This window comes from Malurus melanocephalus, unplaced genomic scaffold, assembly GCF_030028575.1.
Source record: "Malurus melanocephalus ecotype Western Australia unplaced genomic scaffold, MMel_1.1 scaffold_235, whole genome shotgun sequence".
NCBI classification, from domain to species: Eukaryota; Metazoa; Chordata; class Aves; order Passeriformes; family Maluridae; genus Malurus; species Malurus melanocephalus.
The window spans coordinates 231,877-255,186 of record NW_026623467.1 but is presented as its reverse complement, the minus strand read 5'-3'; the positions used below and the strand labels follow the sequence as shown (position 1 = coordinate 255,186).

The following is a 23,310-nucleotide window of genomic DNA, read 5'->3' as shown; positions in this document are numbered from 1 at the left end:
GGGCGGGCAGGCGGGCGGGCGCAGGAGGAGCCGGAGCTGCTGCGGCTGGCGCTGGCGGCGGCTCGGAGCACAATGGGCGGGCGCAGGAGGAGCCGGAGCTGCTGCGGCTGGCGCTGGCGGCGGCTCGGAGCACAATTGAAAGATGGCCGCCTCAGGAGGGCCGGCCCCGCGCGCCGCCCCGCCCCCCGCGAGCGCCGCCCCGCCCCGGCCCGCGCGCCCGCCAATGGCGCACAATGGAGGGAAGGAGCGGCCCCGCCCGCGGCCCCGCCCCGCCCCGTGTGTACAAACACAAAAGACACGCCGCGCGTGAGGGAATTCCCTGTCCCCGTGTCCCCCTGTCCCCCTGCCCGCGGCCCGCCACCAGCCCGGGACACCCGGCACCGGCAGCACGGGTTCCCCCGCTCCGCCCGCCCGGAGCCACACAGGCCTGGCTCCTACCCCCACCCGCCGTGCAAGGGGCCTCGTCGTCCCCCGGAGTTGGTCTGACTGGTTTTTGGGTGGGTTCTCTTTGGTTTGGGGTTTCGCTGTGTGGCCAGCGGGACTAGGGAAGTGATTTTCCCCCCGTACTCGGCACTGGTGAGTGCCGTGCCCAGTTCTGGGCCCCTCACTCCAAGAAGGATGTGGAGGTGCTGGAGCGAGTCCAGAGAAGGGCAATGGAACTGGAGAAGGTTCTGAAGCACAAGTCCCATGAGGAATTGCTGAGGGAACTGAGGGTGTTTAGCCTGAAGAAAAGGAGGCACCCTGAAAAAAAAAGGGCGACTTTATCACTCTCTACAACTCGCTGAAAAGAGGTTGTAGGCAGGTGAGGGTCGGCCTCTTCTCCCAGGCAACCAGCATCAGGACAAGAGGAAATGGCCTCAAATTACACCTGGGGAGGTTTAGCTTGGACATCGGGAAGAAATTCTCCACAGAAAAAGTGAGTGGACATTGGAACAGGCTGCCCAGGGAGGTGGTAGGGCCACTGTCCCTGGAAGGATTTAAGGAAAGACTGGACATGGAACTTAGTGCCATTGCCTACTTTATAAGGTGGAGTTCATACAAAGGCTGGACTCGATGATCTTACAGGTCTTTTCCAATCTTATTGATACTGTGATTCTGTGATTTTGTTTCTTTACAGAGAAGCAACACAAAAAAATTCTCGGTGTAAGCTGACCCATTAGAATCCATGCTRTGACGATCTGCTATGGAAGGGCCATACACAGTGTGTAAAATGAGAGCTGAGTGTCAGGAGGGGACTGCTGGGTTTACTTCTGACTCAGAAATACACTTCTGGCACAAAGGTTCACAAGGAAAGTCTGCTGTTGAGGAAGGAAGAGGAGCCTCATTTCCTGCATCAGTGCTGTCAAACTGTTTCGAGTTTGAAATGCAGCCATTGGAAAAGCACCTGTAAGTTTCACACTGTCMTCACCAGCAGATCCCAGCCGGTTGTATCAGCTGCCATGATGTTTAATGAGAAAATTTGGTCTTTATTTTCTATTAATGTCAGGATCAAAATGCCCTGTGGGCAACTAACCTGCACTCTAATACAGCTGAACAGTCACTGGCAATTGTCTTAAGCACATCTCAACTRGAGAGTCAGATTCTCTGCTCCCACAAACCGGTGCAACCATCTTGTCTGTCATTTAGGCATTAGAAGGAGTCACATTTGATTTTGCAAAATCTTTATTACGGATGGTGATGTAACGCAACTCTGTGTGRAGACATCCAAACTACCTCCAGCAGCAGAAGTGGTTTAGCCATGTGAGCATTCACTTGGGGCTAATCAAACCTGACAAGAAAGAGTGTTATCATGGGCAGAACACCCTGCTAAAATAGATATAGTCTGCTTTACCACTCAGACAAACGTAGAGGGTTGCACTACACAGACTTGACAAAACACACCACATATACACCTCTCCCTCTGACCCTACGGTGAGATTATGGGAGTTGACTGTCAGGAAAGAGAAACCACAAAGGATTTTATTTATACTTACGGAAGTATCAGTGGATTGATTTATCTATTGAGTAGTATTTTATGAGAGAACAGCACCTTACTGGACAGGCAGAAAGTGAACTCTGAGCTGTGCAGAATTATATAATAAGAGCAGTTGCAAATGCTCTATAAACTCTAAAAGCCGGGCACCAAAATTCCCGCATAACACACACATCCCATGATAAGCAGCAGGAAAAGTTCAAAAGGGCAGCACTAGTTCCCAACCGCAAGAAGCTGCCCAGAGSTTAATAATCCTATGTTGTCCCGGTCAGCTTTAGCTCTGCCCGCTCCCGGAGGTGCGGAGGAAGCGGCCGCGCTTCCAGCGCTCTCCGTCCGTCCTTCTCCCGCAGGAGGAGCCGCTCCCGCCGCGCTCCCCGGCTGCGGCCCTCCCTGGCGGCCCGGCGGGACCGAGCCCCGAGGTCACCGGCSGGGACCGGAGCCCCCCCCTCGCCGGGGCTGCCGCGGGTGGCACCGGACGTGCCCCCGCCGCCATTGGCGGGAGCGCCCTGGAATTCCATGACGCCAGGCGGGGCGGGGCCCGGCTGTCCCGGCCCCGGAGCTGCCCCCTCCCACAGCGAACCAGTGTTTTCCTCCGGGAGCCCGGGGGCCGAGGAAGCCGTCGTGTCTCCTGTAGGGCTGCAGCGCTGCTCCCGCCCTGCCGCTGGCAGCTCCGGCTGCTTTCAAGCGCCTAAGGAACACCGCAGGCAGGACTATRGAGTATTGTACGCCCACTGCCCACAGCGGAACCCAGGGAAAGCCCAGAGAAGGAAAAGCTATTCCAATATTATCAGGTTTTGCTTCCTCGTTACATCCTCGCTGATTAATGCCATTAAAGCCGTGCTTTTCCAGGGCTGTAGGAACAGGTAGGGCCTTTGAGCTTTACCACAAACGCTATTTGTGTGCTCACAGGAGAGCAGAGAAAGAGCTGGCCCAGCTCTAAAAAGACTAGAGACGTTCATCTTTCACTGGCAGCACTGATAAGCGTTTGCTCCTCCTTTCCGAAGGCCTTTATCTCTGCAGACCACAGGCATCTTCCACCCTTAGGCATCCATAAGCGACCATGAAGAAATCTAACCTAATGAGATTCCACTGGTTTAGCCGGCAATAACATGCCAAGGACAACTGCAGTACTTCATCCTCACCCAGCATTACCACCGCTGCTGCAAACGTGGYCAGATTGCTGTGGGAAAGAAGATTAGGGTGGAAAACAGCTGGTGCAGATTGGAGCCAAAGAAGACTCAAATGATAATGAATAGAAAAGAAGAACATTCAGATTAGAAGTTGTTTTTAGCACCTTTCGCAGAAARTAGACAGCCCTCATTCAGCAAAAAGAGGCAGACTTCCACTGCTTGTACTCATTTGGGCTGTCCGAGTAGCAGACATTTTTCAAAATAATCTCTTTCACCTTTCCCCTGTCGGGAAACTCTCATCTTGCCCAGGTGACTCTGGGCAGGGAAAGGCAGGCATTTTCCCCACCAGGATGAATTAGTTGCAACTATTATATCACAATTAAATACTGTTTCAAAACGTTACTAGAAAAAAAAAACAAAAACAACCCAAAAAAAAACCAAAAAAAACCCCAAAAACACAAAGCAAAACCGACGTGTTGCTTTGGATCTTTCCAAACAGCTCCTACTCAGCTTCCAATGCTGGTGGAATGCACTGACCCTGTTGGCCAAAGAGCTACAAGGCCAACCCCAGCAGCAGCAGAGACTGCAGGCACATCTACAAACARCTGCAGCAGCTGCTTCCCTTTGCAACAGCACAAATTACAGGCCAAGGAACACACAGCAAAGCAGATGAAGTTTGCCTTTTTTGAGATTAACTGGACCAAAAAAGAAAGAAAGGSAGTTCAGAGTATGATCAGAGTATGGCTGTTTTTAAGCCACGCTGCAGACATCTTTCAGAATAATTTGGAAAAGGCTTCTCGCTACAAAAGACATTCACAGTTTGTCACCAAACTCCAAAGGGTCTCTGATCAAAGAAGAAATATTTCTCTCCTATCCCCCCAAAAGCACAAATTGAACATCCAAATGACTTAGTCTAGTTCCAGYKCAATAAAGATCCCCTCCTATCAYRAGGGAAAACTGGGGTGTTATTAGTTTTACGTAAAAAGCTACTCAGACATTATCAGCGAGGGAAGGAGTATAAAAGACTATCATGCATCTCCTTCCAGACCAAATTCTCCCTGTTCTCAATCAGATCCATCTCCCTTTTCTAACTCACTGAATCTCCAACTACCCTTTGCGCTCCCAATCTGCAAGTTTACACCTATTCCCTGCCCCAGCTCCCAGCTTGGTGGCCATTTTATTATTTCACATTCCCTGCACACCTCTTGATTTGATATATTTGCTCAGACAGTTGCATTTTTCTCTTCTTTCTGTTTTTTTTTTCCCTCCCAAACCCTATCTTTTATTCTGTTCATTCTGATGCCAAACAGTTCCCACCTTCCCCTAGTTTTTCAGCCAGCCCCAGTCCCACACCTGCTGTGTTCCCTTCTGCAGCTCCCAGGCTGGACAGCCTTTCCTAGCCAATTTTAATTCCATCCTTTAAAAAAACACTGGACCGTGCTGCTTCTTCATCACTCCAGTCCTGGCAGGCCTGCCACCCAGTTTCTGGTTGTAGCTGCTATACACATACAATTTGTCCTGGAAATTGAAGTTAAATGTCAGTACAAAATGCTCACAAGCTTTAAAACTATCTCTCTCTTGAAATGTATTTTGACAGAATTAAAATATTTGCAGCCTTAACTTAGTATTAACATATTTGGTGCAGATTTAAATGTATTCCTAAATAATCATCTATGTAAAAGATGAAAATACACATTTTTCTGTTTTCCTAGGAAGTTACAAGGGGTAGTAATCATTGGCACTTGTTAAGGAAAGTACAAATCACCAAAATAACTCAAGTTACAATTATTTTATCTCTTTGTAAATAGCTTTCTATTAGTATTTGTTTTGAAGGTTTCTATRTCATGGATTTTTAGACCACAGAAGATAAAGCACTGTAATAGCAGCCATTGCAATGCACAGTTGTTTGATATACTGGATTGCCTATCACACAGGACACGTTTCTATCCTTTGGAATATTTATATTCCCTGTCAATACAGAGACTGTAAATACACTGACCAAAACTAGCAGCTGTGTACTACACCTATCTTTAGAGATTGGCATCTCCTGGAAATACAAATACGAACTTGTGTAGTAATAGTAGTAGACACGGCTTTTTTTTTTTTTTTTTTTTTTTTTTTTTTTTTTTTTTTTTTTTTTTTTTTTCATTTTTATTATGTCTTTTGATAGTGTCTTTTGCCTTTTTCAGTTCTCTGAAATTCTTCACATATATCAGGCATTACAGCCGCACTGTTCAAAGAAAACCCTTTCACACTTCTACTTTTAAGCAACTCTCAAGCTCCACAGGTTTCTATGGAGGATCCATAGTTTTTAATTTATGCCCATACAAAGTGTATCCCTAAAAAATGAACCCAAAGGGAAGTGCCCCTGTTTAAATAATAAGGAAAGTCTACACATGCCACATGAAAATATTTATTTGAATTGCTGGGTACTTCAGGAAAACTTAAAAGGTACAGCTACTTTAAAAAGCAAAATTATCAGTCCCGACAAAGATACTTCTTTTCACTTTAAGCATTATATATGTGCAGGGGATTCAGAAAGACCTATTTTGAAGACAAAGTGTGTTTTTCTAATGTCTCAAAACCCAAGAGCAGTAAATCTGTTGGGTTTGGTTTTTTTGGTGGTTTTTTGTTTTTTTTTTTAAATTAACACTGTTTCAATGAAAAGTTTTTTCCAAAAGGTATTTCAAGGACAAAACTCTAAGAGAGTGAAATTAAGCCTACAATAGCTCAGAGAATAAGATTCAGGACTCCTGGATTTTCTGGATTTTGCTTCTCTTTTTGGATTACCACTAATTTTTAGGAGGCTTGATGAGGCCTGAGGCTCAGCCCCCCACCTTTGTGGATCCTCTCCTATAAAGACTTAGGAAGCTCTTTGTTTCACTGAGTACATGCCTGCTTTTATATATGGACTCCWGGCTCTAATTCCTTATGTATCATCCAGGATTCTCTTATTATAATCTCATTTGTATGGCCTATTATTAACACACATGCACTGCTGGAACTCATCTCTCATCCTTCCAATGAGGTCTGAAAGAACATRAAAGAGTAAATAACATTACATAAAATAGTGCTAATTCTTTCTTTTCCGTGGTTTAATGAGTTTTTTCTGGTGTAAAGAGTCATAAAAATCCTGTATGAGCAGCCTATAATGACATTCTGAAATTCCATTCCTATTCCTACCTTGTTTGCTTATTTGTTTGTTCATAATAGCCTTTTAGATATGCTTAATATTTTAGTATACTTTGTAAGAGAAAGTAAAAAAACGTCCATTACCTTTTGAAGACTGGAAGTTATAAAGACTGGAAGCTATAAAAATATCTTTAATTGCCTGATACAGAGCTAAGAACAGTTCCAGGTACATACAATGCATTGYAGCTGTAACCACAGTCTTCATTTCTGCTTATCAGCTTTGAAGGACTGGCATGCAACAGTTCAGTATCTTAAGGTGGAAACAGGACTTGCAATATCACACCAGAAAAGCTGTATTCCTATTACACTGGCACTATAGAAATCCTAAACAGAAACCCCTTGTCAGGAGAATTTCAGCTTCTTATTGATTTCTCTAAGCTTATGCTCTTTCTTCTTCCATTTCTCAGRACAATATTATGCTTTTTTCATAGGYAGAGACTGCCATTTTGGAGTGCACTAAAGGGTTAACTGAAACAGAAACCAAGTCCTAGCACCCGATAGGGAATAGGGCACMACAGATAATTGTGAGGTTATTGTACAGCCTTGACAAAGACTAGAAATTGTACGATATGACAAGGAGTATCTGTGATCTTTTAGATAAAGTATGATCAAATGTCATAACGTATTTCAAAGATATGATGTGAAATTTAATTACAGAAATATGTTAAAGACATTGGGTGACAGGACTGGTGGACAAGTAAAAAGAAACGGGAGTTTATTCTCTGTAATGATAATGCAATACTCTGAAATTTACCATACCTGCCTGAGTTAGTTTGCATTGACAGACACATTTCAAGTAGGTTTTTGAGGGATTTTCTGCAGAACAATTGTTCTGGGGAATATTTCTTCCCAAAGTTACAGCACAATAAAATTATTTAACTCCTTTTAGCTCTCCTGGTTCTTTACACATGACTAAGTTATCATAACAGCCTCTACTGTCTTTTGAAGCATTGTATTGTACTATGGAAGGAACTGGCTAGCCCACCGTTTTCTAACAGTGACTACTGCAAAACCTTTTTTTTTTCCAGTACATCTGTGTTATAGATTTGTTAAAGCTGCCAAGGAGAAACAACCAAGACAAGCTCTAATTGGTTCCCAAATAAGATCCCTACTACTACTCCAGTGATTTACTAGGAGCTCCTGTTGTAGAGGAACTCCAGCAGGCTGATTTGCCCCAAGGCTCACACCTGCTGGAAAATAACCCCCTGCAGGCTCACATTAGGGATGGGAAAAGAARGCTCACTCTTTTCCACCACCCATTAGGCTCACACTGGCTTCATTCTGCAGCCTTGTTCTTGTAAAGGATGGCTTTTTACGCACTGATGCAGGATCCAGCTCGTGCTGGCACTGCCTTGAAAGGCTCTGAGAGCTAATATACTTGACAGAACTAAAATRTAATATTATTTATTTCATTTCTTTGCTCGGTGGGGTAATCTCATGAGATATGAATCTCTTCTTCATGAGGGCCCTGGGGATAGCAGGCAGAATGAAACTCAGCTGCACTTCAGTACAATGCAAACAGCACAGACCAAAGTACTCAGGCAACAGCAAACAGCAGACCAAAATTTCAGCTATGACACCCAATATCTTAATTTATTTGGAACAATATTCTGTAGGCTGGTTGCTTTCAAAATAGATCTAGTTCTCCCTTGTAAAAATATAAGAACGTCTTAAAATGGCATTGATGCTCCATAAGCCTCATTTATGATGCTTCCTCAAGCCTCAGCTGAGGAATGGTCTCAAAAATAAAAACACTGTTCTGAGGACTGGTTCTAAGACAGTTGAGAAGTGTTCTGACAAGTCCCATCTTTCTTAGCAAGTATTCCCAAATCTCAAAACCCACTTCTRGAGAAAGTGGTCTCCTGAGAGCAGAAAAGGGAGAGGGAAGATGGAGTAGCAGACATTATATCTTAAAGCATCAGCAAAGAACATGAAGTTATTTTCAGTCTTATGAGACTACAGAGCTTTGGGGTTTTTAAAGAAATGAAAGCTTCTTATTTTCCCAACATTCTTTGTAAGTTACACACTCTGTAGACTCTACTTTTCTGTACCATATTTTTKGATTATTTTTCTTCATTTCTCCTCCTCCTGTTCTCAAATTCACATCTCACAAGGCACTGCAGTATGAAAAGTGCAGTCGCTTCTGTGAATAGCACTTCATAGTAGCACTACTCATTAGTTTCCTAATGCTTAAAAACTGCTGCAACACAATTCATGTTCAAGCCTAATAAAAAGCAATTTACCCTGACTACTCAATGTTCAGTATCCACAACCCCAGCTGAGAATAAAAGCATTCACAGATATTCACTTCTGAAAATGAGGCCTAGTGTGCCTCTGACTGCACACCTAGGGTGTAGGCACCCTAACTAGAGGTTATTTTTTAAAAACTCCTTTAAAATGCCCTTATAGCTGCTTTCACATCCCAAAGAAGAAAGTGCTAGAGCTAGAATTAGAAGTTCCTGTCTCCCAAACACACTCTGACCACACATCTCTTGTGWCAGAGAAGGGGGCCGGAAGCAAGGGTGCACAGGAACAATGTGGCAATAGGTGGTTCCTTCTGATCAAACGGTGCCTGTCAAGACTCCCTTGCTTTKTGAGTGCCACAAAGCTGCTTTMATGGGGCCCAGATGCCTTAAAGAAGTCCAGGGAACATTGGTGTGTGAGAAGGAATCATCAGGCAGCACCAGTTCGTCATACATGACTTGGATAAATTAGTTGCTGACAAAATTCCCTCTTAAGTTTTACAGTGAGACTGGAGAGTTTTAGTAAAAGTACCACAGCCCTGAAGATAGGTGATAACATCAAAATCTCATCTTTTGTTTTTTAATTCTAAAGAAAGTATCAGACAGTTGTATTTGCAGGTGCWAGCTTGATCTCCTAACAACTCCAAACTCATCAAAACAAACAAGCAACAGAAGGTACATGAGAATGCACAAATTTAGCATGTGCTAACATTGCATGATTCTGGCAAATTTGACATTCTGTGGGCACTCTCTACAATTTTTGCATGCTAAGTCTTGGCACTACAACTTACAGTGTACAAGTGATGCTAAAATACAAGCCACAGCCTGGGCAACTAAAGTGGAAAACATCAGTTAGATTAAACGTGGAGTGCAGGGCAYGGATGTCAGCACAGAGGAAGAGAAGCAGCACCACTTGAAACCTCAGCAACAAAGAACCACAGGACAAGCTGCCAGCCCATCTCCCCTGGGCCACAAGGTTTCCAGGCACAGCTTCCATGCTGGCACTGTYCCACATTCAACAGAGGGGCTACACTTATGCAGGATAAATCTTCACTGCGAGAGGGAGTTGTTTATCAGATGCTACTAAAATTGACATTACACATCTCATTCCATCTTGAAGTTACACCCTTTGGCCTAGCCCTGACCCACAATGGACAGTGAGCATTCCTGGGAGTCACTGTCACTTCCCTCCTGTGACAAGCACACAGCATCCTTCTCCCTTGGTGCACTGAAGAACAAGCTGGCTGTCTGGCAGTCTGAAATTTTGGGATRTGGCTCAGAGGGGCCAGGAAGATTGCTCATGCCACATTTGCAATATTTAAGGTTCTTGGTTATGAGAACCACAAGGTCACCTGTAGAACCTTTACAGGCCAAGGCCACCTGCACAAACCAGGAGAGAACACACATCAGAGCCATGCCCAGGTCTGYCGATGTGAGGCAGGGTACAAGTGGCACAAAGGTTCTTCTGTCAAACTGTTTCTGGAGCTTCTTGATCCAAAAGAACATCAGGGAGGGAAAAAAAAAGAAAAAAAAAAACCAACCAAACAAACAACAAAACAATCGTCATCAACAAGATTTTCCAACTTTCACACTCTGGCAAGACTTCTTTGTAGCCCTGCTTTGAGAAACAACCAWTCTGGCATATTCTGACACCGACATCACTTTTAGGCCAGAGCCCAAGTCAGACAGGAACACGAAGGAACAAAGGCACAGCTGTATCATCATCRTGTTCCTAATATTGAAATATAACTATGTGAGGACATGATTTTTCCAGGCCTTACATACATATGACTTAAGAAAGATCCTCAAGGGGCATAGTGAGCTGTATTGCAAATTCCTCATAGATGACACATAATTACCTCTGTTTTGGAAAGGATTAGAAGAAACACTGTGAAGGGAGTCCAACCAGTGGCATTCCTTGAACATCACCAACAATTTAATTTCAATTGCATGGGTGCAAGAAGATATCATTTCAAGAAAATGGTAAATTATTCCAATACCAAGTCAAGAAGAAGCTAACATATCTGTAATCCTATAGYGTCAGTATTCTCCAATTTAAAGTTATGGTATAGACAAACAACAACAAAAAACCTACAAAATCTTCCCTGAAAAAAACGGTATTATTTTTTCTAAGAGAAATAAATACARATCTGCATCTGTTATTATTATTATTTGTAGGTCCTCAGTAGACTGGCAGAACATTCCCTATGCAAGGAGATAAATATTACTACTACAAGAATACTGTCTGAATATAAGTGGGGCTCATGTGATGCATCAAAAGGGAACCATGTCAAACTCAGCACCCGAAGAATGAGGCCTCCCTGCACTACAGACTGGATCCTTAACTTGGGGCATTTCTCCTCCAAACCAGTGGACCTTTACAGAGGAGAATTTACATTAGCTGAGGATCTGACTCATAACCCTTGATCAAAGGTCGAATGATCATTGTCACAATCTGCTTTCAACAGGATTTATGGGCAGCACCAACATGCCACAGACTGCTGCCCACGTGTTACCTCTGCTGAGCAGAAAATGAGCCCCAAAATGAGAGTTCACCCACTTGAGTCACTCTRCTTGAAACTTCTGCCTTTTTAGACCTGTCCTGTGTGCTCTCCCTTCYGTTGCTCCCTTTTGTTCTTTTCATCCTTCAGTTCCTTTGTAGAGTCTCCTCAGGTAAACCGAAAGCAAGCAGACGTGGGTGGGGTAGTATAATTTGGGATCTCCTCCCAGCTACTGGAAATGCAACTTCAGTTCTAGCAAGGAACATTTCCAAATAAATTTTCATCTCAGTTGAAAAACAAATGAGGATACCTGATTTTTTTTCCCCTTCTGATCATTTCAAGGAGAGTGTAACTTTGGTGTAGGAGCTTCAAATTATTTCAGTGTCACAATGGGATGAAAAGCCCATGTTGCAAAGCCACGCAATGTTCACTCATTCYTGTTTCTTAAAATCTTTAAGGCATAGGGGTCTCCCAGACAATAGAGATCTACCATGTACATAATATACAWATTTCATACCTTATTTTCACTCTTAGCTTTGGATTTTTGTGAAGCTGTCAAACATATAGGTGCCAATTAGGAAACTAGAATCCAGTCCTTTYACAGAGATTTAGTAATTAAGCACAATGTCTCTGCAAGCTGTAATTAAATACTTCATTAGAGGGAGAGCCAAAGTAAAGAGGCAGAGACCTATTTTTGGTATTGTTTTCCTATAAAATATACAAGTGACCCATTCAGCACTCTCCAGCTGTATTTGGTTAAAATTAACCAGAGCAGACCAAATCTAGGCATCCAGACTAGTAAATCAGACAAAACACAAGGTTAAGGAATTCTTAGAACTTGAAGTATTACCTTCCACAATATTACCTGGGTGTCTAATTAGCAATTAATTTCAAATGATTGYTGCCAAATTTCAAATTGCTATTAACAACACTAACAAGTCTGACTATGCCAATGATGCTTATGGCCAAACAAAGAGGGACCTTGGTTTCTCAGGCCCATCACATATACATATACATGTGCAGAGCAGTGCATATTCATTCTCTGAAAGAGCACACAGGATGGAGACAAAGATATTAAGCACAGCAAAGGGACAATATCAGGGTAAAATTGGGTTTAGAATTACATTATGTCTAAGTATCCACACTAGTAACAACCATAGGCTATAAGAATAATAAAATAATACTCACCCCAAACTTGTTAGGAGATTGGTATCTAGGCATACCCTGTGAAAAAAATAAGTATATTAAACAGTAGTTGCTGCATTAATGCAATGTATAAGTAACAGTTCTATTTCTCCCCCACCTGCTCCCAGCCCAGTATCAGGTATCTCAACACCCTGTCTCTACCCATTGCACTGATGACACAGAAACTGAAGCAGATGACCATTGACATCTGGCAGGAAACTGTACTTGCMAATATCAGCTTAGATTCATTACAGTTAATTACATTTTTGTCAAACAATATGATGTCATAGTGTCTGAAGTAAAAAATGTTCCCTCCTGTCAAACAGCCTCTTAGTTATTGTCCTAAGAAYATGTACACACAGGTTTGTTTTCATCCTGTCCTGATCCTCCAAATAAAAATAATATGAAAACATGTAATACATTTAAGCCTTGCAAATACATTATGTGGAATTTACCCTTCAGGATACCATTAAAATGTAAAAGAAAACATTTCCAGATGATCCAATTCCATCTATTTATGATAGTACATGACTGACCGCACAGCAGACAAAGCCCCCCCCTCTTAACGGACATGTGTTTGAATTTTGGAAGTGACCTCAGTGGACAAAATTCACCTTTGTTAATATCGTTGCACACTTACTCTTTCCTCATTACAGTTTTGCATAATGTGGTCCTGTTTTTGGCAGACTGTTAAAAACCACTGGAAAGCAATGATACTACCATTAAAATGGAACATACTGAAGGAAACAATGAGGGTGAGTGAATGAACAGCAGTGTTATGACAGTTACACCTCTAATGATTCCAGACAGACTGGAAAAAACTGGGTTCCATGTCAAACCAAGTAATAGATTTTTAATAGATGATAGCCTGGTCTCCCACACTGCATCCTGCAGGCCACAGAACACCACCCACTGTCTCAGGCATCACACACATGGATATCAGGATGAAATACAAAAAGGATGGGTGGTCTCATATCTTAARTAATGTCACGATAGCAGGAAGTTTTAAATTCTAGGCTTGATCCTTTGACTGGCTAGAGAAGGTAGTATAACCAGTTTGCCCGAGTGTCACCATTGAAAGAGTCAGAGTACTTACTTATCCCACAAGGATACTGTCAGGTTTAATTAATTATGTCTGTGAAATCCTTTCTAAATGAAAAGTGGCAAGCATGATTTATTAAGTAAGTCTAAAGCACCACTGCAGAATCAGACAGTGTTCATTGTTTTATCAGGAGAATAACACTCCTCATAAAATACATTTCAAATGGGAAATGATAATAACAGCCCTTTTGACTTATTTAGACTTTTCTGTGAGGAGCAAGGCGATAGACTTTTGATGAGTTCTAGGAATAGAAGTGTAATCAAGAACAAGAGACACAGGAACACTCGCCCACTGACATGAACGTGGCACCAACTGAAACGGCATTGCATAAATCCTGAGAACGGGGTCTGCATACCCAGGACTGCTGTAGGGCTGAGCTGAGAGAAAACTACTCCTCTGCCTATTAAATGCTGCTTGCTTGTCGTCTGACTGYGTGCAAGGATCTGGGCAAGTCTCATAGATACAATCACCCAAACACAGACCCAAGCACTGGAGAGGGCATTAGCAGCCCAGAGCCACCTGTAAGGTGGTGATGCACGATCTACAAAGGGCCTGATCTGTGTCAGGATGACTCCACTGCTGTCAGCTCTCCTGCTCACAGGGTATCACAGTTCTAATCTGCAGGCAGAATCTGGCATTCCTAGAGTTAGGAATGACAGGTTTCTGTCATGGATAGACATCTCTCAGGATGCAGTGAGGCCTCTTCTTAGGTCACTATTTTCACTATGATGATATAAAACCCCAGAGATAAAAGAGTAGACTGAAACATTCAGAAAAGGCACRGATCAAACAACCTGTGAATTACACTGATTCAGAACATCCACTGGGCAGTTCTGTGGCCCAGCTCTTTCCTGGACAACTCCACCTATTTGGCCTGTACTGGCAAGCTGCACACCCTCCACGCCAAGAACAGGAGTTTCAGGGGAGGAAATTAATCATGCCCTTAGAATGCAAGTGAAATCCCACAGATCTAAGAAAATACTTATTCATCTGCATATGTATACATGCATACCTCAGGTTCACCAATTACATCTCAGATACTGCAAATGAATAAAAATACCCCAAATCTAGTGCAATTTAACATCAGGTGGCATGCCACAGATATGGCACGTGATTATAAGTGAAACAAGCAGTACCATGTGACTTAAAATACAATGTCAACTGATTTTGGGCCTTGTCCAGCAAAAAATAACTACAGCTTTTGCAGACTACAGACACATAGGGTTTGAATGACTTCACTGTGTCAACATAGTTCAGAAAAATCAACATGTTATAGCAAATAAAGACAGTAAGGGATTGTCTGGACTGGGTCAGAATCCTTTACAAAAATATTTTAGCTAAAAGTATARTGTAAGAAATGGTGGGTAGTGTTTGATTTGTGAGTTGGCCAAGACAAACCCATCGGGAGATCCCCTTAATTAAGCTATTACTCATTTGTTTACATTTTGAAGTCTCCATTTCAAGTCATCTCTTTGCCTCTTTGTTTYCCAGCTTCCTCCTTCTTTATCACATCAGCTTAAGACAGCCAGGCATGAGAGCCACTTATCCATGCTGGCACAGGCCTGGCCAGGCAGCACAGCTCCTCAGCAGGCTAGAAGGGTGGGACAGCCATATCACCAAATTCTCGAGAGGAGCCAAGCAGCTCAGACACAACCCCTATCTTTAAAACAGCACAATGCCTAAGAGCYRAATTYAGCTGCAGGCTCCTACATAGGAGCCTATCTCACTTTCTAACAAGGATTTTCMAGGTGCYAGGTGCCACCCTGCCAGGGAAAYCCAYACCCAGGCTGGGGACAGACATCAAGTGGGCAGATGACACCATSAGCTATAGGCCTTGCCCATRCTGCTATTACACAAAAAGGCATGGCAGGTAACACTGTTGTTTRGAAATAGTGACAGCTGCATCACRCTGCAGATCGCAGGGCAGTCCAATCACATCTTTGCTAGTGTTTGAAGCAATTCCCAYCAGAGACATCTGGCAGCAACCTGCCTTCAATATCCTTAGCTAGATGGTTGTATTTAAGACATGAAGGAGATTTGAAGCCAGCAAAGAACGCAATTGTTACACTGCCTGGATCACCATCATCTCTGTAAACAAAGAGGTGTTTACTTGAACAGGTTGAGGTGTGATTTTTTTTTTCCTAACGCATTCTTCAGTTTCCTGCTTACAGGAAATTACATGTCACAAAGAGCTGATGGTTGACTCCTACTTCAGATCAACGTTCATTCTGATCTAAACACATTTTACGTGCCTATATAATTGCATCATAGAATCATAGAAAGGCTTCAGTCAGAAGGGACATTAAAGATCATCCAGTTCCAAMCYCCWGCCAYGGGCAGGAATGCCACCCACTAGACCAGGTTACTMAAAGTCCCATCCCTCCTGGTCTCGAACACTTCCCGGAATGGGCCATCCACAGCTTCTGTGGGCAACCTGTGCCARTGCCTCACCACCCTTAGTGTAAAGAGCTCTTTCCTAAAATCTAAATTCTGCTCTGTTAGTTCAAAACCATTCCCCCTCATCCTATCACTATCTGTCTCTGCCTCTTTTTCATAAGCCTCTTTTAAGTACTGCAAGGCTGCAATGAGGCCTCCCCAGGGCCTGTTCTTCTCCAGGCTGAACATCCCCAGCTCTCTCAGCCTGTCCTGGGCCAGCATCTTCCTGGCCCTCCTTTGGATCTGCTCCAACAGGCTGCCTTTCCTGTTCTGAGGATGAGCCGTGCACAGTCCTGTAGGTGGGGTGTCATGAGGGGAAAGGGAGCGAAACATCTCCCTTGACCTGCCAGCTGTCCTTCTTCTGATCCAGCYTAGGATGTGTTTGCAWTTCTGGACTGGGAGTRCACACTGCCGCCTCAYGTMCAGCTTTTTACCCACAAKAAACCCCARSTCCTTCTCCACAGGGCAGCTCCCAATGAATTCATCTCCCAGTCTGTCCCCAYGTCTGGGATTGCCCCGACCCAGGCGCATCCTCCCCAGATACCAGAGATCTGGGCCTGTTCCCATCCCTGTGCAAAACCGCATGTGGAAACAAACAAGGCGAAGTAGACGGATTCCATCATCCTGCATGTGCTTGCGTGGAATCTGTTTGACTGTACAGCACAGGGCTGCCCATCTCCGCTGCATTTTTTACACCTGCGGTGGTTTACAGCACCAACCCGCCCCCTTCCCTGAGGCGGTACGAGGGCTCCCGTTCCCGTTCCCGTTCCCGTTCCCGTTCCCGTTCCCGTTCCCGTTCCCGTTCCCGTTCCCGCTCCCGTTCCCGTTCCCATCCCCGCTCCCGCTGCTGCTCTCGCTGCCGCCGCCAGTGGGAGCCACGGCGCGCGTTTCCCTCTGCTCCATCCCTCACGGGCCGTGGAAAGGCTTTACAACGTGRCGAGCCGCACGAATTCCGCGAATTAGAATGGCAGGACTCCCTGGATTCGCCTTTAACCATATATATTAAAGACAAAAACAAACCAACAAACACCAAAAACCCCATAAAATGAGATAAGAAGGGGCCGAGAGGCTCCGGGCGGGGGCGGGTGTGGCTGAGGGGGCAGGGGTGTGGCCGGCCCGCCCCGCCCGCGTTACGTCATTGCCCGCGCGGGGCCGGCTGCGATGGCGGCGCTGGGGCCGGGCCCGCTGTGGGTGCGGGACCCGCTGGGGTCCCGGGCGCGGCTGCTGCCGCTGCCCCCCGAGAGCCGCTTCGTGCTCTGCCTCCGCCGCGACCGCGCCCGGGAGCTGGTGAGTGCCGGGGGARTGGGGGCCAAAGGCGGCTGCGGGGCGCTCCGGCCTCGGGAGGCGCTGCGCTTCCGGTGTCGGCGGCTCTGCGCAGGCCGCCCGCGACCCGGGCCCGCCCGGCCCCCGACTGACGGGCTGTGGTGATTCCAGCTGTGCGCACCCTGCTTTTCGTTACTGTCGCTTAGCTGAGCAAGAGAGTTTGCTGTAAGAGTGTCCTGTGGTGTTACCTGCATTAGATATGTGTGTGTGCTTATGTATATATGTACACAGTGGGAGGTTGATCCTGACTAAACGAAGGCACTCCAGTGCCAGGCACTCCCCAAAGCCGCTCTATCATCCCACTCCTCAGCTGGACAGGGGAGAGAAAATTTAACGAAAGGGGTCATAGGTCGAGAGAAGGGTAGGAAGATCACTCATCAGTCACCATCACAGAACAAACAGACTTGACTTGSGGAAATKAGCTTAATTTATTGCCAGTCAAAATCAAAGTAGGATTATGAGAGGTAAAAGAAATCCTCAAAGCATCTTCCCTCCTCCTCTTTCTCTTTCCCGGGCTCCATCTCCTTCCCACCAGCGGCACAGGAGGACAGGGGATCAAGGGTATTGATCAGTTCGTTACAGGTTGTTTCTTAATTTTTCCCATAACAGAGCTTTTCCCTGTTTATGTTTACAAGCKGATTTAGACTGTGTTCAATACTTCAGTAACCAGGAATTAAAACAAGCACCGTAGACAATGTTCATGCTTTTCAGAGCATTTTCCCCTCTGGGAGGGAGGAGACACGATTGCTTACTGATTTTCTTTGTCAGAATGTTTCTTTTTSTCTGACTCAATGATCTGACCCAATTTTGCTGCTTTTTTAGGGCATCCCTGAAGAAAGCTTGTATGTGAAGTGTAATGGGCAACTGGCCAACGATGAAGATGAGTTGCAGAGTGGAGCTGTTTACAGCCTGGAGCCAAGGCTTTGTGGTGGAAAAGGAGGTTTGTTGTTTAAACTAATGGTTAGTGGTTAGATTCTTAGGTTAAAAAGCTTCTGCTGTGCCATAGTCTGTACTGATAGCAGGAGTCCTCAGATACTGACAGATCTCTTGTTGTGTGTATCACTGATACAAAGTCCCTGAGCTGAAAGTGTGCATGCAAAGCTGAGAATTGACCAGGGCAGCAGCAGTTCAGCTCTTCTTCACATCCCTTTTCAGTTAGCTCTATTASTAGAGATCTGTAACRTGCACCAAAGTGACTTCAGAGTTAAAGGTGTGTTGTAAAGGACCTGTCCTCTTAGTCTTCTAAGTGTCATTCAGTTGTTACTTAGGACAAATATTTCAGGTACRAATAGTCTGTGATTTGAGTATGTTATGTTAGTGACCTGATGGACTTTATCTTCTCTTATTTGAAAAAAAACATTCAAGATCTCAGTAGCCAAAGAACTCAACCTGAGCTAGACTCTTTATATTAATAAAGTTTTTTAACTGCCTTCCTGAAGGTGTTCATTAGCTGAACACAATACTTTTTATTGCTTTATGGCACAGCAGGCTGTCTGGCCTGGCTGCTGTTTACAACACTCCTTAGCAGTCTTTTTAGGGCACTGAAAAGTACAAATTTGTTCAGCTTCCTGTTCAAAAACAGTGCTTGGGATTTTGCAGTTGCATGAAGAATTCTGTTGCTATTAATCCATACTATGTTTTTTTTAGCTTTTAAAATGAGGGTCTTTCTTCATCTGGAGACAGCATAAGRTGGGACTGAGTGAGAGAAATTAGCAGGCTTTCCATGAGTAATTAATGACTGAGGAATGTATAGAAATCAATTTTGGGGTGCTCTCTAGCATCTCATAGCAACTTTTAACTTTCCCTTTACTTCAGTTACATTGCAGGATAGTGTTGAAGTCGCTGTATTCGTTTTCCATAAGTAATTCTTCTGTTGTGTGCCAGCTCATCTCCTTTTGTTTCTGTTTAGCTAATTCTTGGTTACTTTTTTTCTCTGAAAGGGTTTGGGTCCATGCTACGAGCCCTTGGTGCTCAGATTGAGAAGACAACCAACAGAGAGGCTTGTCGAGATCTCAGTGGAAGGAGGCTGCGGGATGTCAATCATGAAAAAGCGTAAGGCATTTTCTCAGAAGCTGAAATTATAAAATAACCTGATCCTGGAGTTCACTGTTAACAAAAGAGGTCAAGTGACAGCCTGTTGTAGCAATTAAATGGTATTTTGAATACTAAAAAGTGCAAAAGTGAAATCTTAAATGCAGATGGACTGGAAGCCAACAGGCCTCTCCTGACTGTAATTCTGTTATTGCAAAGTGGGTGTGATTTTAGTGCAGCATGCATCTGAGAGACTGTTTGGCATGTCTTGGATTCCTCATCTGGAGTTCAGATCTCTCTGAAAGCTGCAAGAGATGTCTTGGGGATGTGTGAACTTAACTRTTTGCTCTTTCTGGGTGTTATAATAAACTCTACTCTCTGCAGAGTCTCTAGCAGAGTCTCTGTCTATTCCTTCGTAATTCCCCTAGGTGCTGTTGTCTTTTCCCATCCTAGCAGGTGGTGGGAACATTCTGCAATTGCAGAGCAACAAACTACTATTACACCAAGTGCTGGAAAGGCTCATTTTTGTGTTTGTGTCACGGTCAGGATGGCTGAGTGGGTGAAGAAGCAGGCAGAGCGGGAAGCGGAGAAGGAGCAGAGGCGGCTGGAGAGGCTGCAGCGGAAGCTGGCAGAGCCGCGGCACACTTTCACCGACCCCGAGTACGAGCGGCAGTACCGCGAGATGGCCGAGCGGCAGGAGGAGTCCATCCGCATCGGTACTGCAGCCCGGCCTCACTCCCTGTCCTCACAACACACAGCACATTAAAAGCCTCTCTAGCCTCACTCCAGGAGGAATTTTTTTTTTTTAAATTGCTGATGGTTTCTTTCAATTGAATGAAATTTTAAGTTTTGAGTGGAAGTTGTTTGATTTAGTTTTTCCTTTTTGTCTGCAGTGTCTGTTAAATCACATTGAACAGAGTAACATGATACAAGTGATGCTTTACCTTTCTTTGCTAGGTCACCTCATAATAACAGCCAGATTCTGTGAAGCTGAGCTGTAAAATTACATAATGAAACTATAAAGGGGTTGTACATAAAAACTAGATAGTGGATCCAACTGTAGAATACCTTGTTTCACTTGTTGGTCTTTGTAGTTATTTTATTTATCCCCATATTATTCCCTTGCTGTCAGCTTGGTAGTGARACTTGAGGCCAAATGGGATGAAGAATCAGATAGTTTGGTCCAGGAATCCAGTTTAAATTGACTTTGTGCCTTAGTAAATCCATGTAGGAAAGCTTTTGCTGCAGTTTATGTGCAAGCTTTGAGTCTATATCGCTAATAGTGATTCTCTCTATTAATGCTTTAAATTGCRTCTCAAGTGGAATTTTAAGTAGAATTTACAACATATATTAATCGTGTACTGATGAATTTCACTTTCAAATTTGTTTTGAAGGCTTGCAGGTTATTGCCAGCAAGGCAGTGGCATCRGAAAGTGGCAAGAGTCGGAAGCGTCCCGGTGAGCCTGGAAAGAATGAAACAAAATCTGAAAAAAGAAAATGTCCTTGGTAAGAGTTTTACCTTGTTTTTATATTCAAGTCTTAAGCTTTGAACAGGATGAAAGATTAGRTGCATGCAAATAAGCAGAGTCTAGTCTGAGATAGAGACTGAAATAGAAATAAGAAAATTAAACTGATAAAGAACTGAAAGTAAACATCTCTTCATTCCTATAATTCTCTATCAGATTATTTGCAAAAATAGGCACTTTTTTCCCCCACCCCTTCTAAATTATTACATTCCACTACTTCCTATTTTCCTTTCCTTCATTAATGAATTATATTTACAATGAACTTTAAAAAATCATTTTTCTCCCCTGGCATCTTTCACCTAATATAACCTGAAAGAGAAGTCAAAGATTCCAGTCATTCCTGTATTGGGAATGCTGTAATACCTGTTTTGGGGGTTTATAGGTCCTGTTCAATATTGTCAGCTCTTCTGTTAACTAAACTAACCTAAATTGCTGTTAGAGTAGGTCCTTACATCTCTCTGAAGTGGGTTTTGGAAAGAGAAATGTGGCAATTAAAAAAAACTATATGAAAGAAAAAAGTTAAAATAGCTGCATGTTAATTTGTAACATATTCCATGTGCCAGGCCGGTATTGGATGAGGCCGCAGACTGTGGGGACAACTYCCCTTGTGCATCTGACAGAAGTTGTCCATCAGGCAGCAGATCGAATGAAAGTGTTGGAAGTTCAGATGAGTGCTCAAGCAGCTCTGTGGCTTCAGCAGAGGACAGTCCATCTACCAGTGCAAGTGAGAAACCACTGGAGCAGCCAGAATGTCCTGGAAGAAGAGATCTGCAAGGAGAGATGTGCACAGGTGGGCAGGCTGAAATTCCAGCTGAAGAAAACAGTAAAACAGCAGAACCCCCGAAGGAAGAGGCCCAAGAAAAGAATGGAGTGACTCAAGCTCAGAAAGAAGAGCAAGAAAATGTTCCTGCTAAGGCACAGGAAACAAACCAGTCACAGAGCACAGTAAGTATGAAGCAGTACAAAATGTGTATCTTCAGCTGCTTTTGGAGCTGAAGAAACAAACAGGCTCCAGCTCCAGCAATGTAGCTTTTCCCGCTGGACTGATGAAAGCCAAACCGATACTTGGCAATAAAGGGTGCCCAATACTAGTGCTTGAATGGTCCTTGCATAATACTAGTATTAAAGATTTGTAGGGGTAATTAATCTGTACTTACTCTAGCAATAAAACAAAGTGTGGCTTTTTTCAGGCTAGGGAGTTACTGGGATTTTCTGCCTTTTTTCAGCTTGGATGGAAGATGCCATCAGCTGCCACTGGCAATGACTGAAATGTGATGTGTGAAAGTTTATCACAGTTCAATGGGAAAAAGACCAAGGGTGTAATCTGATCAATGAGAACCTTGTCATCTACTGTACTTTTAGAGCTGGCARATTTTAAGCAGGATGTTTACCATTCTTCACTGTTTGCCTTTTGCTCAGTGTTTGTGAGACCTTCTATTCTTAGAACAGGAAACTCCACCAATGCYGTGGCAGATTGTTATTGCAGGTGGAAATATTTTTATAGTAGTCCTTGATGAGTATTTTTTTGAGAAGTAGGGTGAGAATAATGAGGCAACCAGTTGGCTTTTTGCTTAGCAGGACAAAGGTTCTGATTCTGCTGGCAAGAATTGTTTTCGCTGAATACTCTCATTCGCACTGCTGTTATTATTTACTCTGAAGTCTCTTTGGTACAGACTATAAGACTAATATATGCATTTAAATATTGAACAAAATGGGCTTAGATTTTGGTGTCTTTTTCAGTGTGTTAGTAAATTCCACCATTTGAATTATCCTTTCTATTCCATGTTCTTTTGTGAACAAGGCCCTGGGCTTGGGCTAGACAATCTGCAGAGGTTTTTTGCCCTACATCAATTTGCAAAGATGCCAATTCCTTTCAAGATGAAATTCTAATCTGTATTTTCTTTTTGTGCCAAGATGAGATGTGAACTTCAGAACTTCTTTGGGTTAATCTTACTAAAAAGTGGTGCTTTTATACTTGTGGGTTTTTTTTTGTTTTTTTTTTTAATTACAGTGTAATTGCATTAGAAATAACGTTTCATCCTTTTTCCTGCTCCTGCTGGAGGTATATTGGTTATCTTTCTACATGAGGCTGAAGAGGGGCTGCCAGCCTTGCAGTGCCTCTGGAAGCCAAGGTTAAGTTACTGAACTGCTGGGCAAGATGGTGAAGTGTTGTTTTTAATTCTGTTTTCTTGGGAGTACTGAACATTGCTAGGGATAATCATAGAACCTCCTGAGGTGTAAGAGACCCACAGGGATCAAAGTCCAACTCCTGGTCCTGCACAGGACAGCCCCAAGAATCGTGTGCCTGAGAGCATTGTCCAAATACTTTTTGAACTCTTACTTTTGTTGATTGTTTTTCTYTTCTTTCTTCTTCAGCAGGAGGTGGAACCAATAGACCTGCTGGCATACAACTCTGCTGCTGAACTGGAAGCCCTGGGTTTAGAGAAGCTGAAGATGGGATTGATGTCTTTGGGACTGAAATGTGGAGGCACTTTGAAGGAAAGAGCAGCAAGGCTTTTTTCAGTGAGAGGTCTGTCTAGAGACCAGATCAAGCCATCCTTATTTGCAAAGCCCCCTAAAGGGAAAACTGCTGGTTAGATTTGAKAATATTTACCTTTTTTGCATGTGTATTTGATGTTGTTAAATAAAAACTCTTGGTGTCCTTTCAA

At 43.7% G+C, this 23,310-nt stretch overlaps 2 protein-coding genes across 3 annotated transcripts in view; one reads left to right on the top strand and one right to left on the bottom strand.

Annotated features, from left to right (window-relative positions):
- LOC130578648 (histone H3.3A) overlaps positions 1-16,988 on the bottom strand; it is a 23,870-nt gene extending 6,882 nt beyond the window's left edge. Inside the window, exon 1 of the mRNA XM_057374867.1 lies at positions 16,978-16,988. The gene's annotated coding sequence lies outside the window, so the exon portion shown is untranslated. The remainder of the gene's footprint in view (positions 1-16,977) is intronic.
- Positions 16,886-23,310, top strand: SDE2 (SDE2 telomere maintenance homolog). 2 transcript variants are annotated; one of them, XM_057374866.1, is made up of 7 exons: positions 16,886-17,048; positions 17,907-18,024; positions 19,025-19,136; positions 19,662-19,831; positions 20,510-20,621; positions 21,205-21,586; positions 23,021-23,310. In XM_057374866.1, exons 1-7 carry the CDS (start codon positions 16,923-16,925, stop codon positions 23,237-23,239), a joined length of 1,239 nt encoding a protein of 412 aa, XP_057230849.1. In that variant the 5' UTR covers positions 16,886-16,922; the 3' UTR covers positions 23,240-23,310. The 2 variants fall into 2 exon arrangements, with proteins under 2 accessions (XP_057230849.1, XP_057230848.1); XM_057374865.1 differs by having other exon boundaries at positions 23,018-23,310.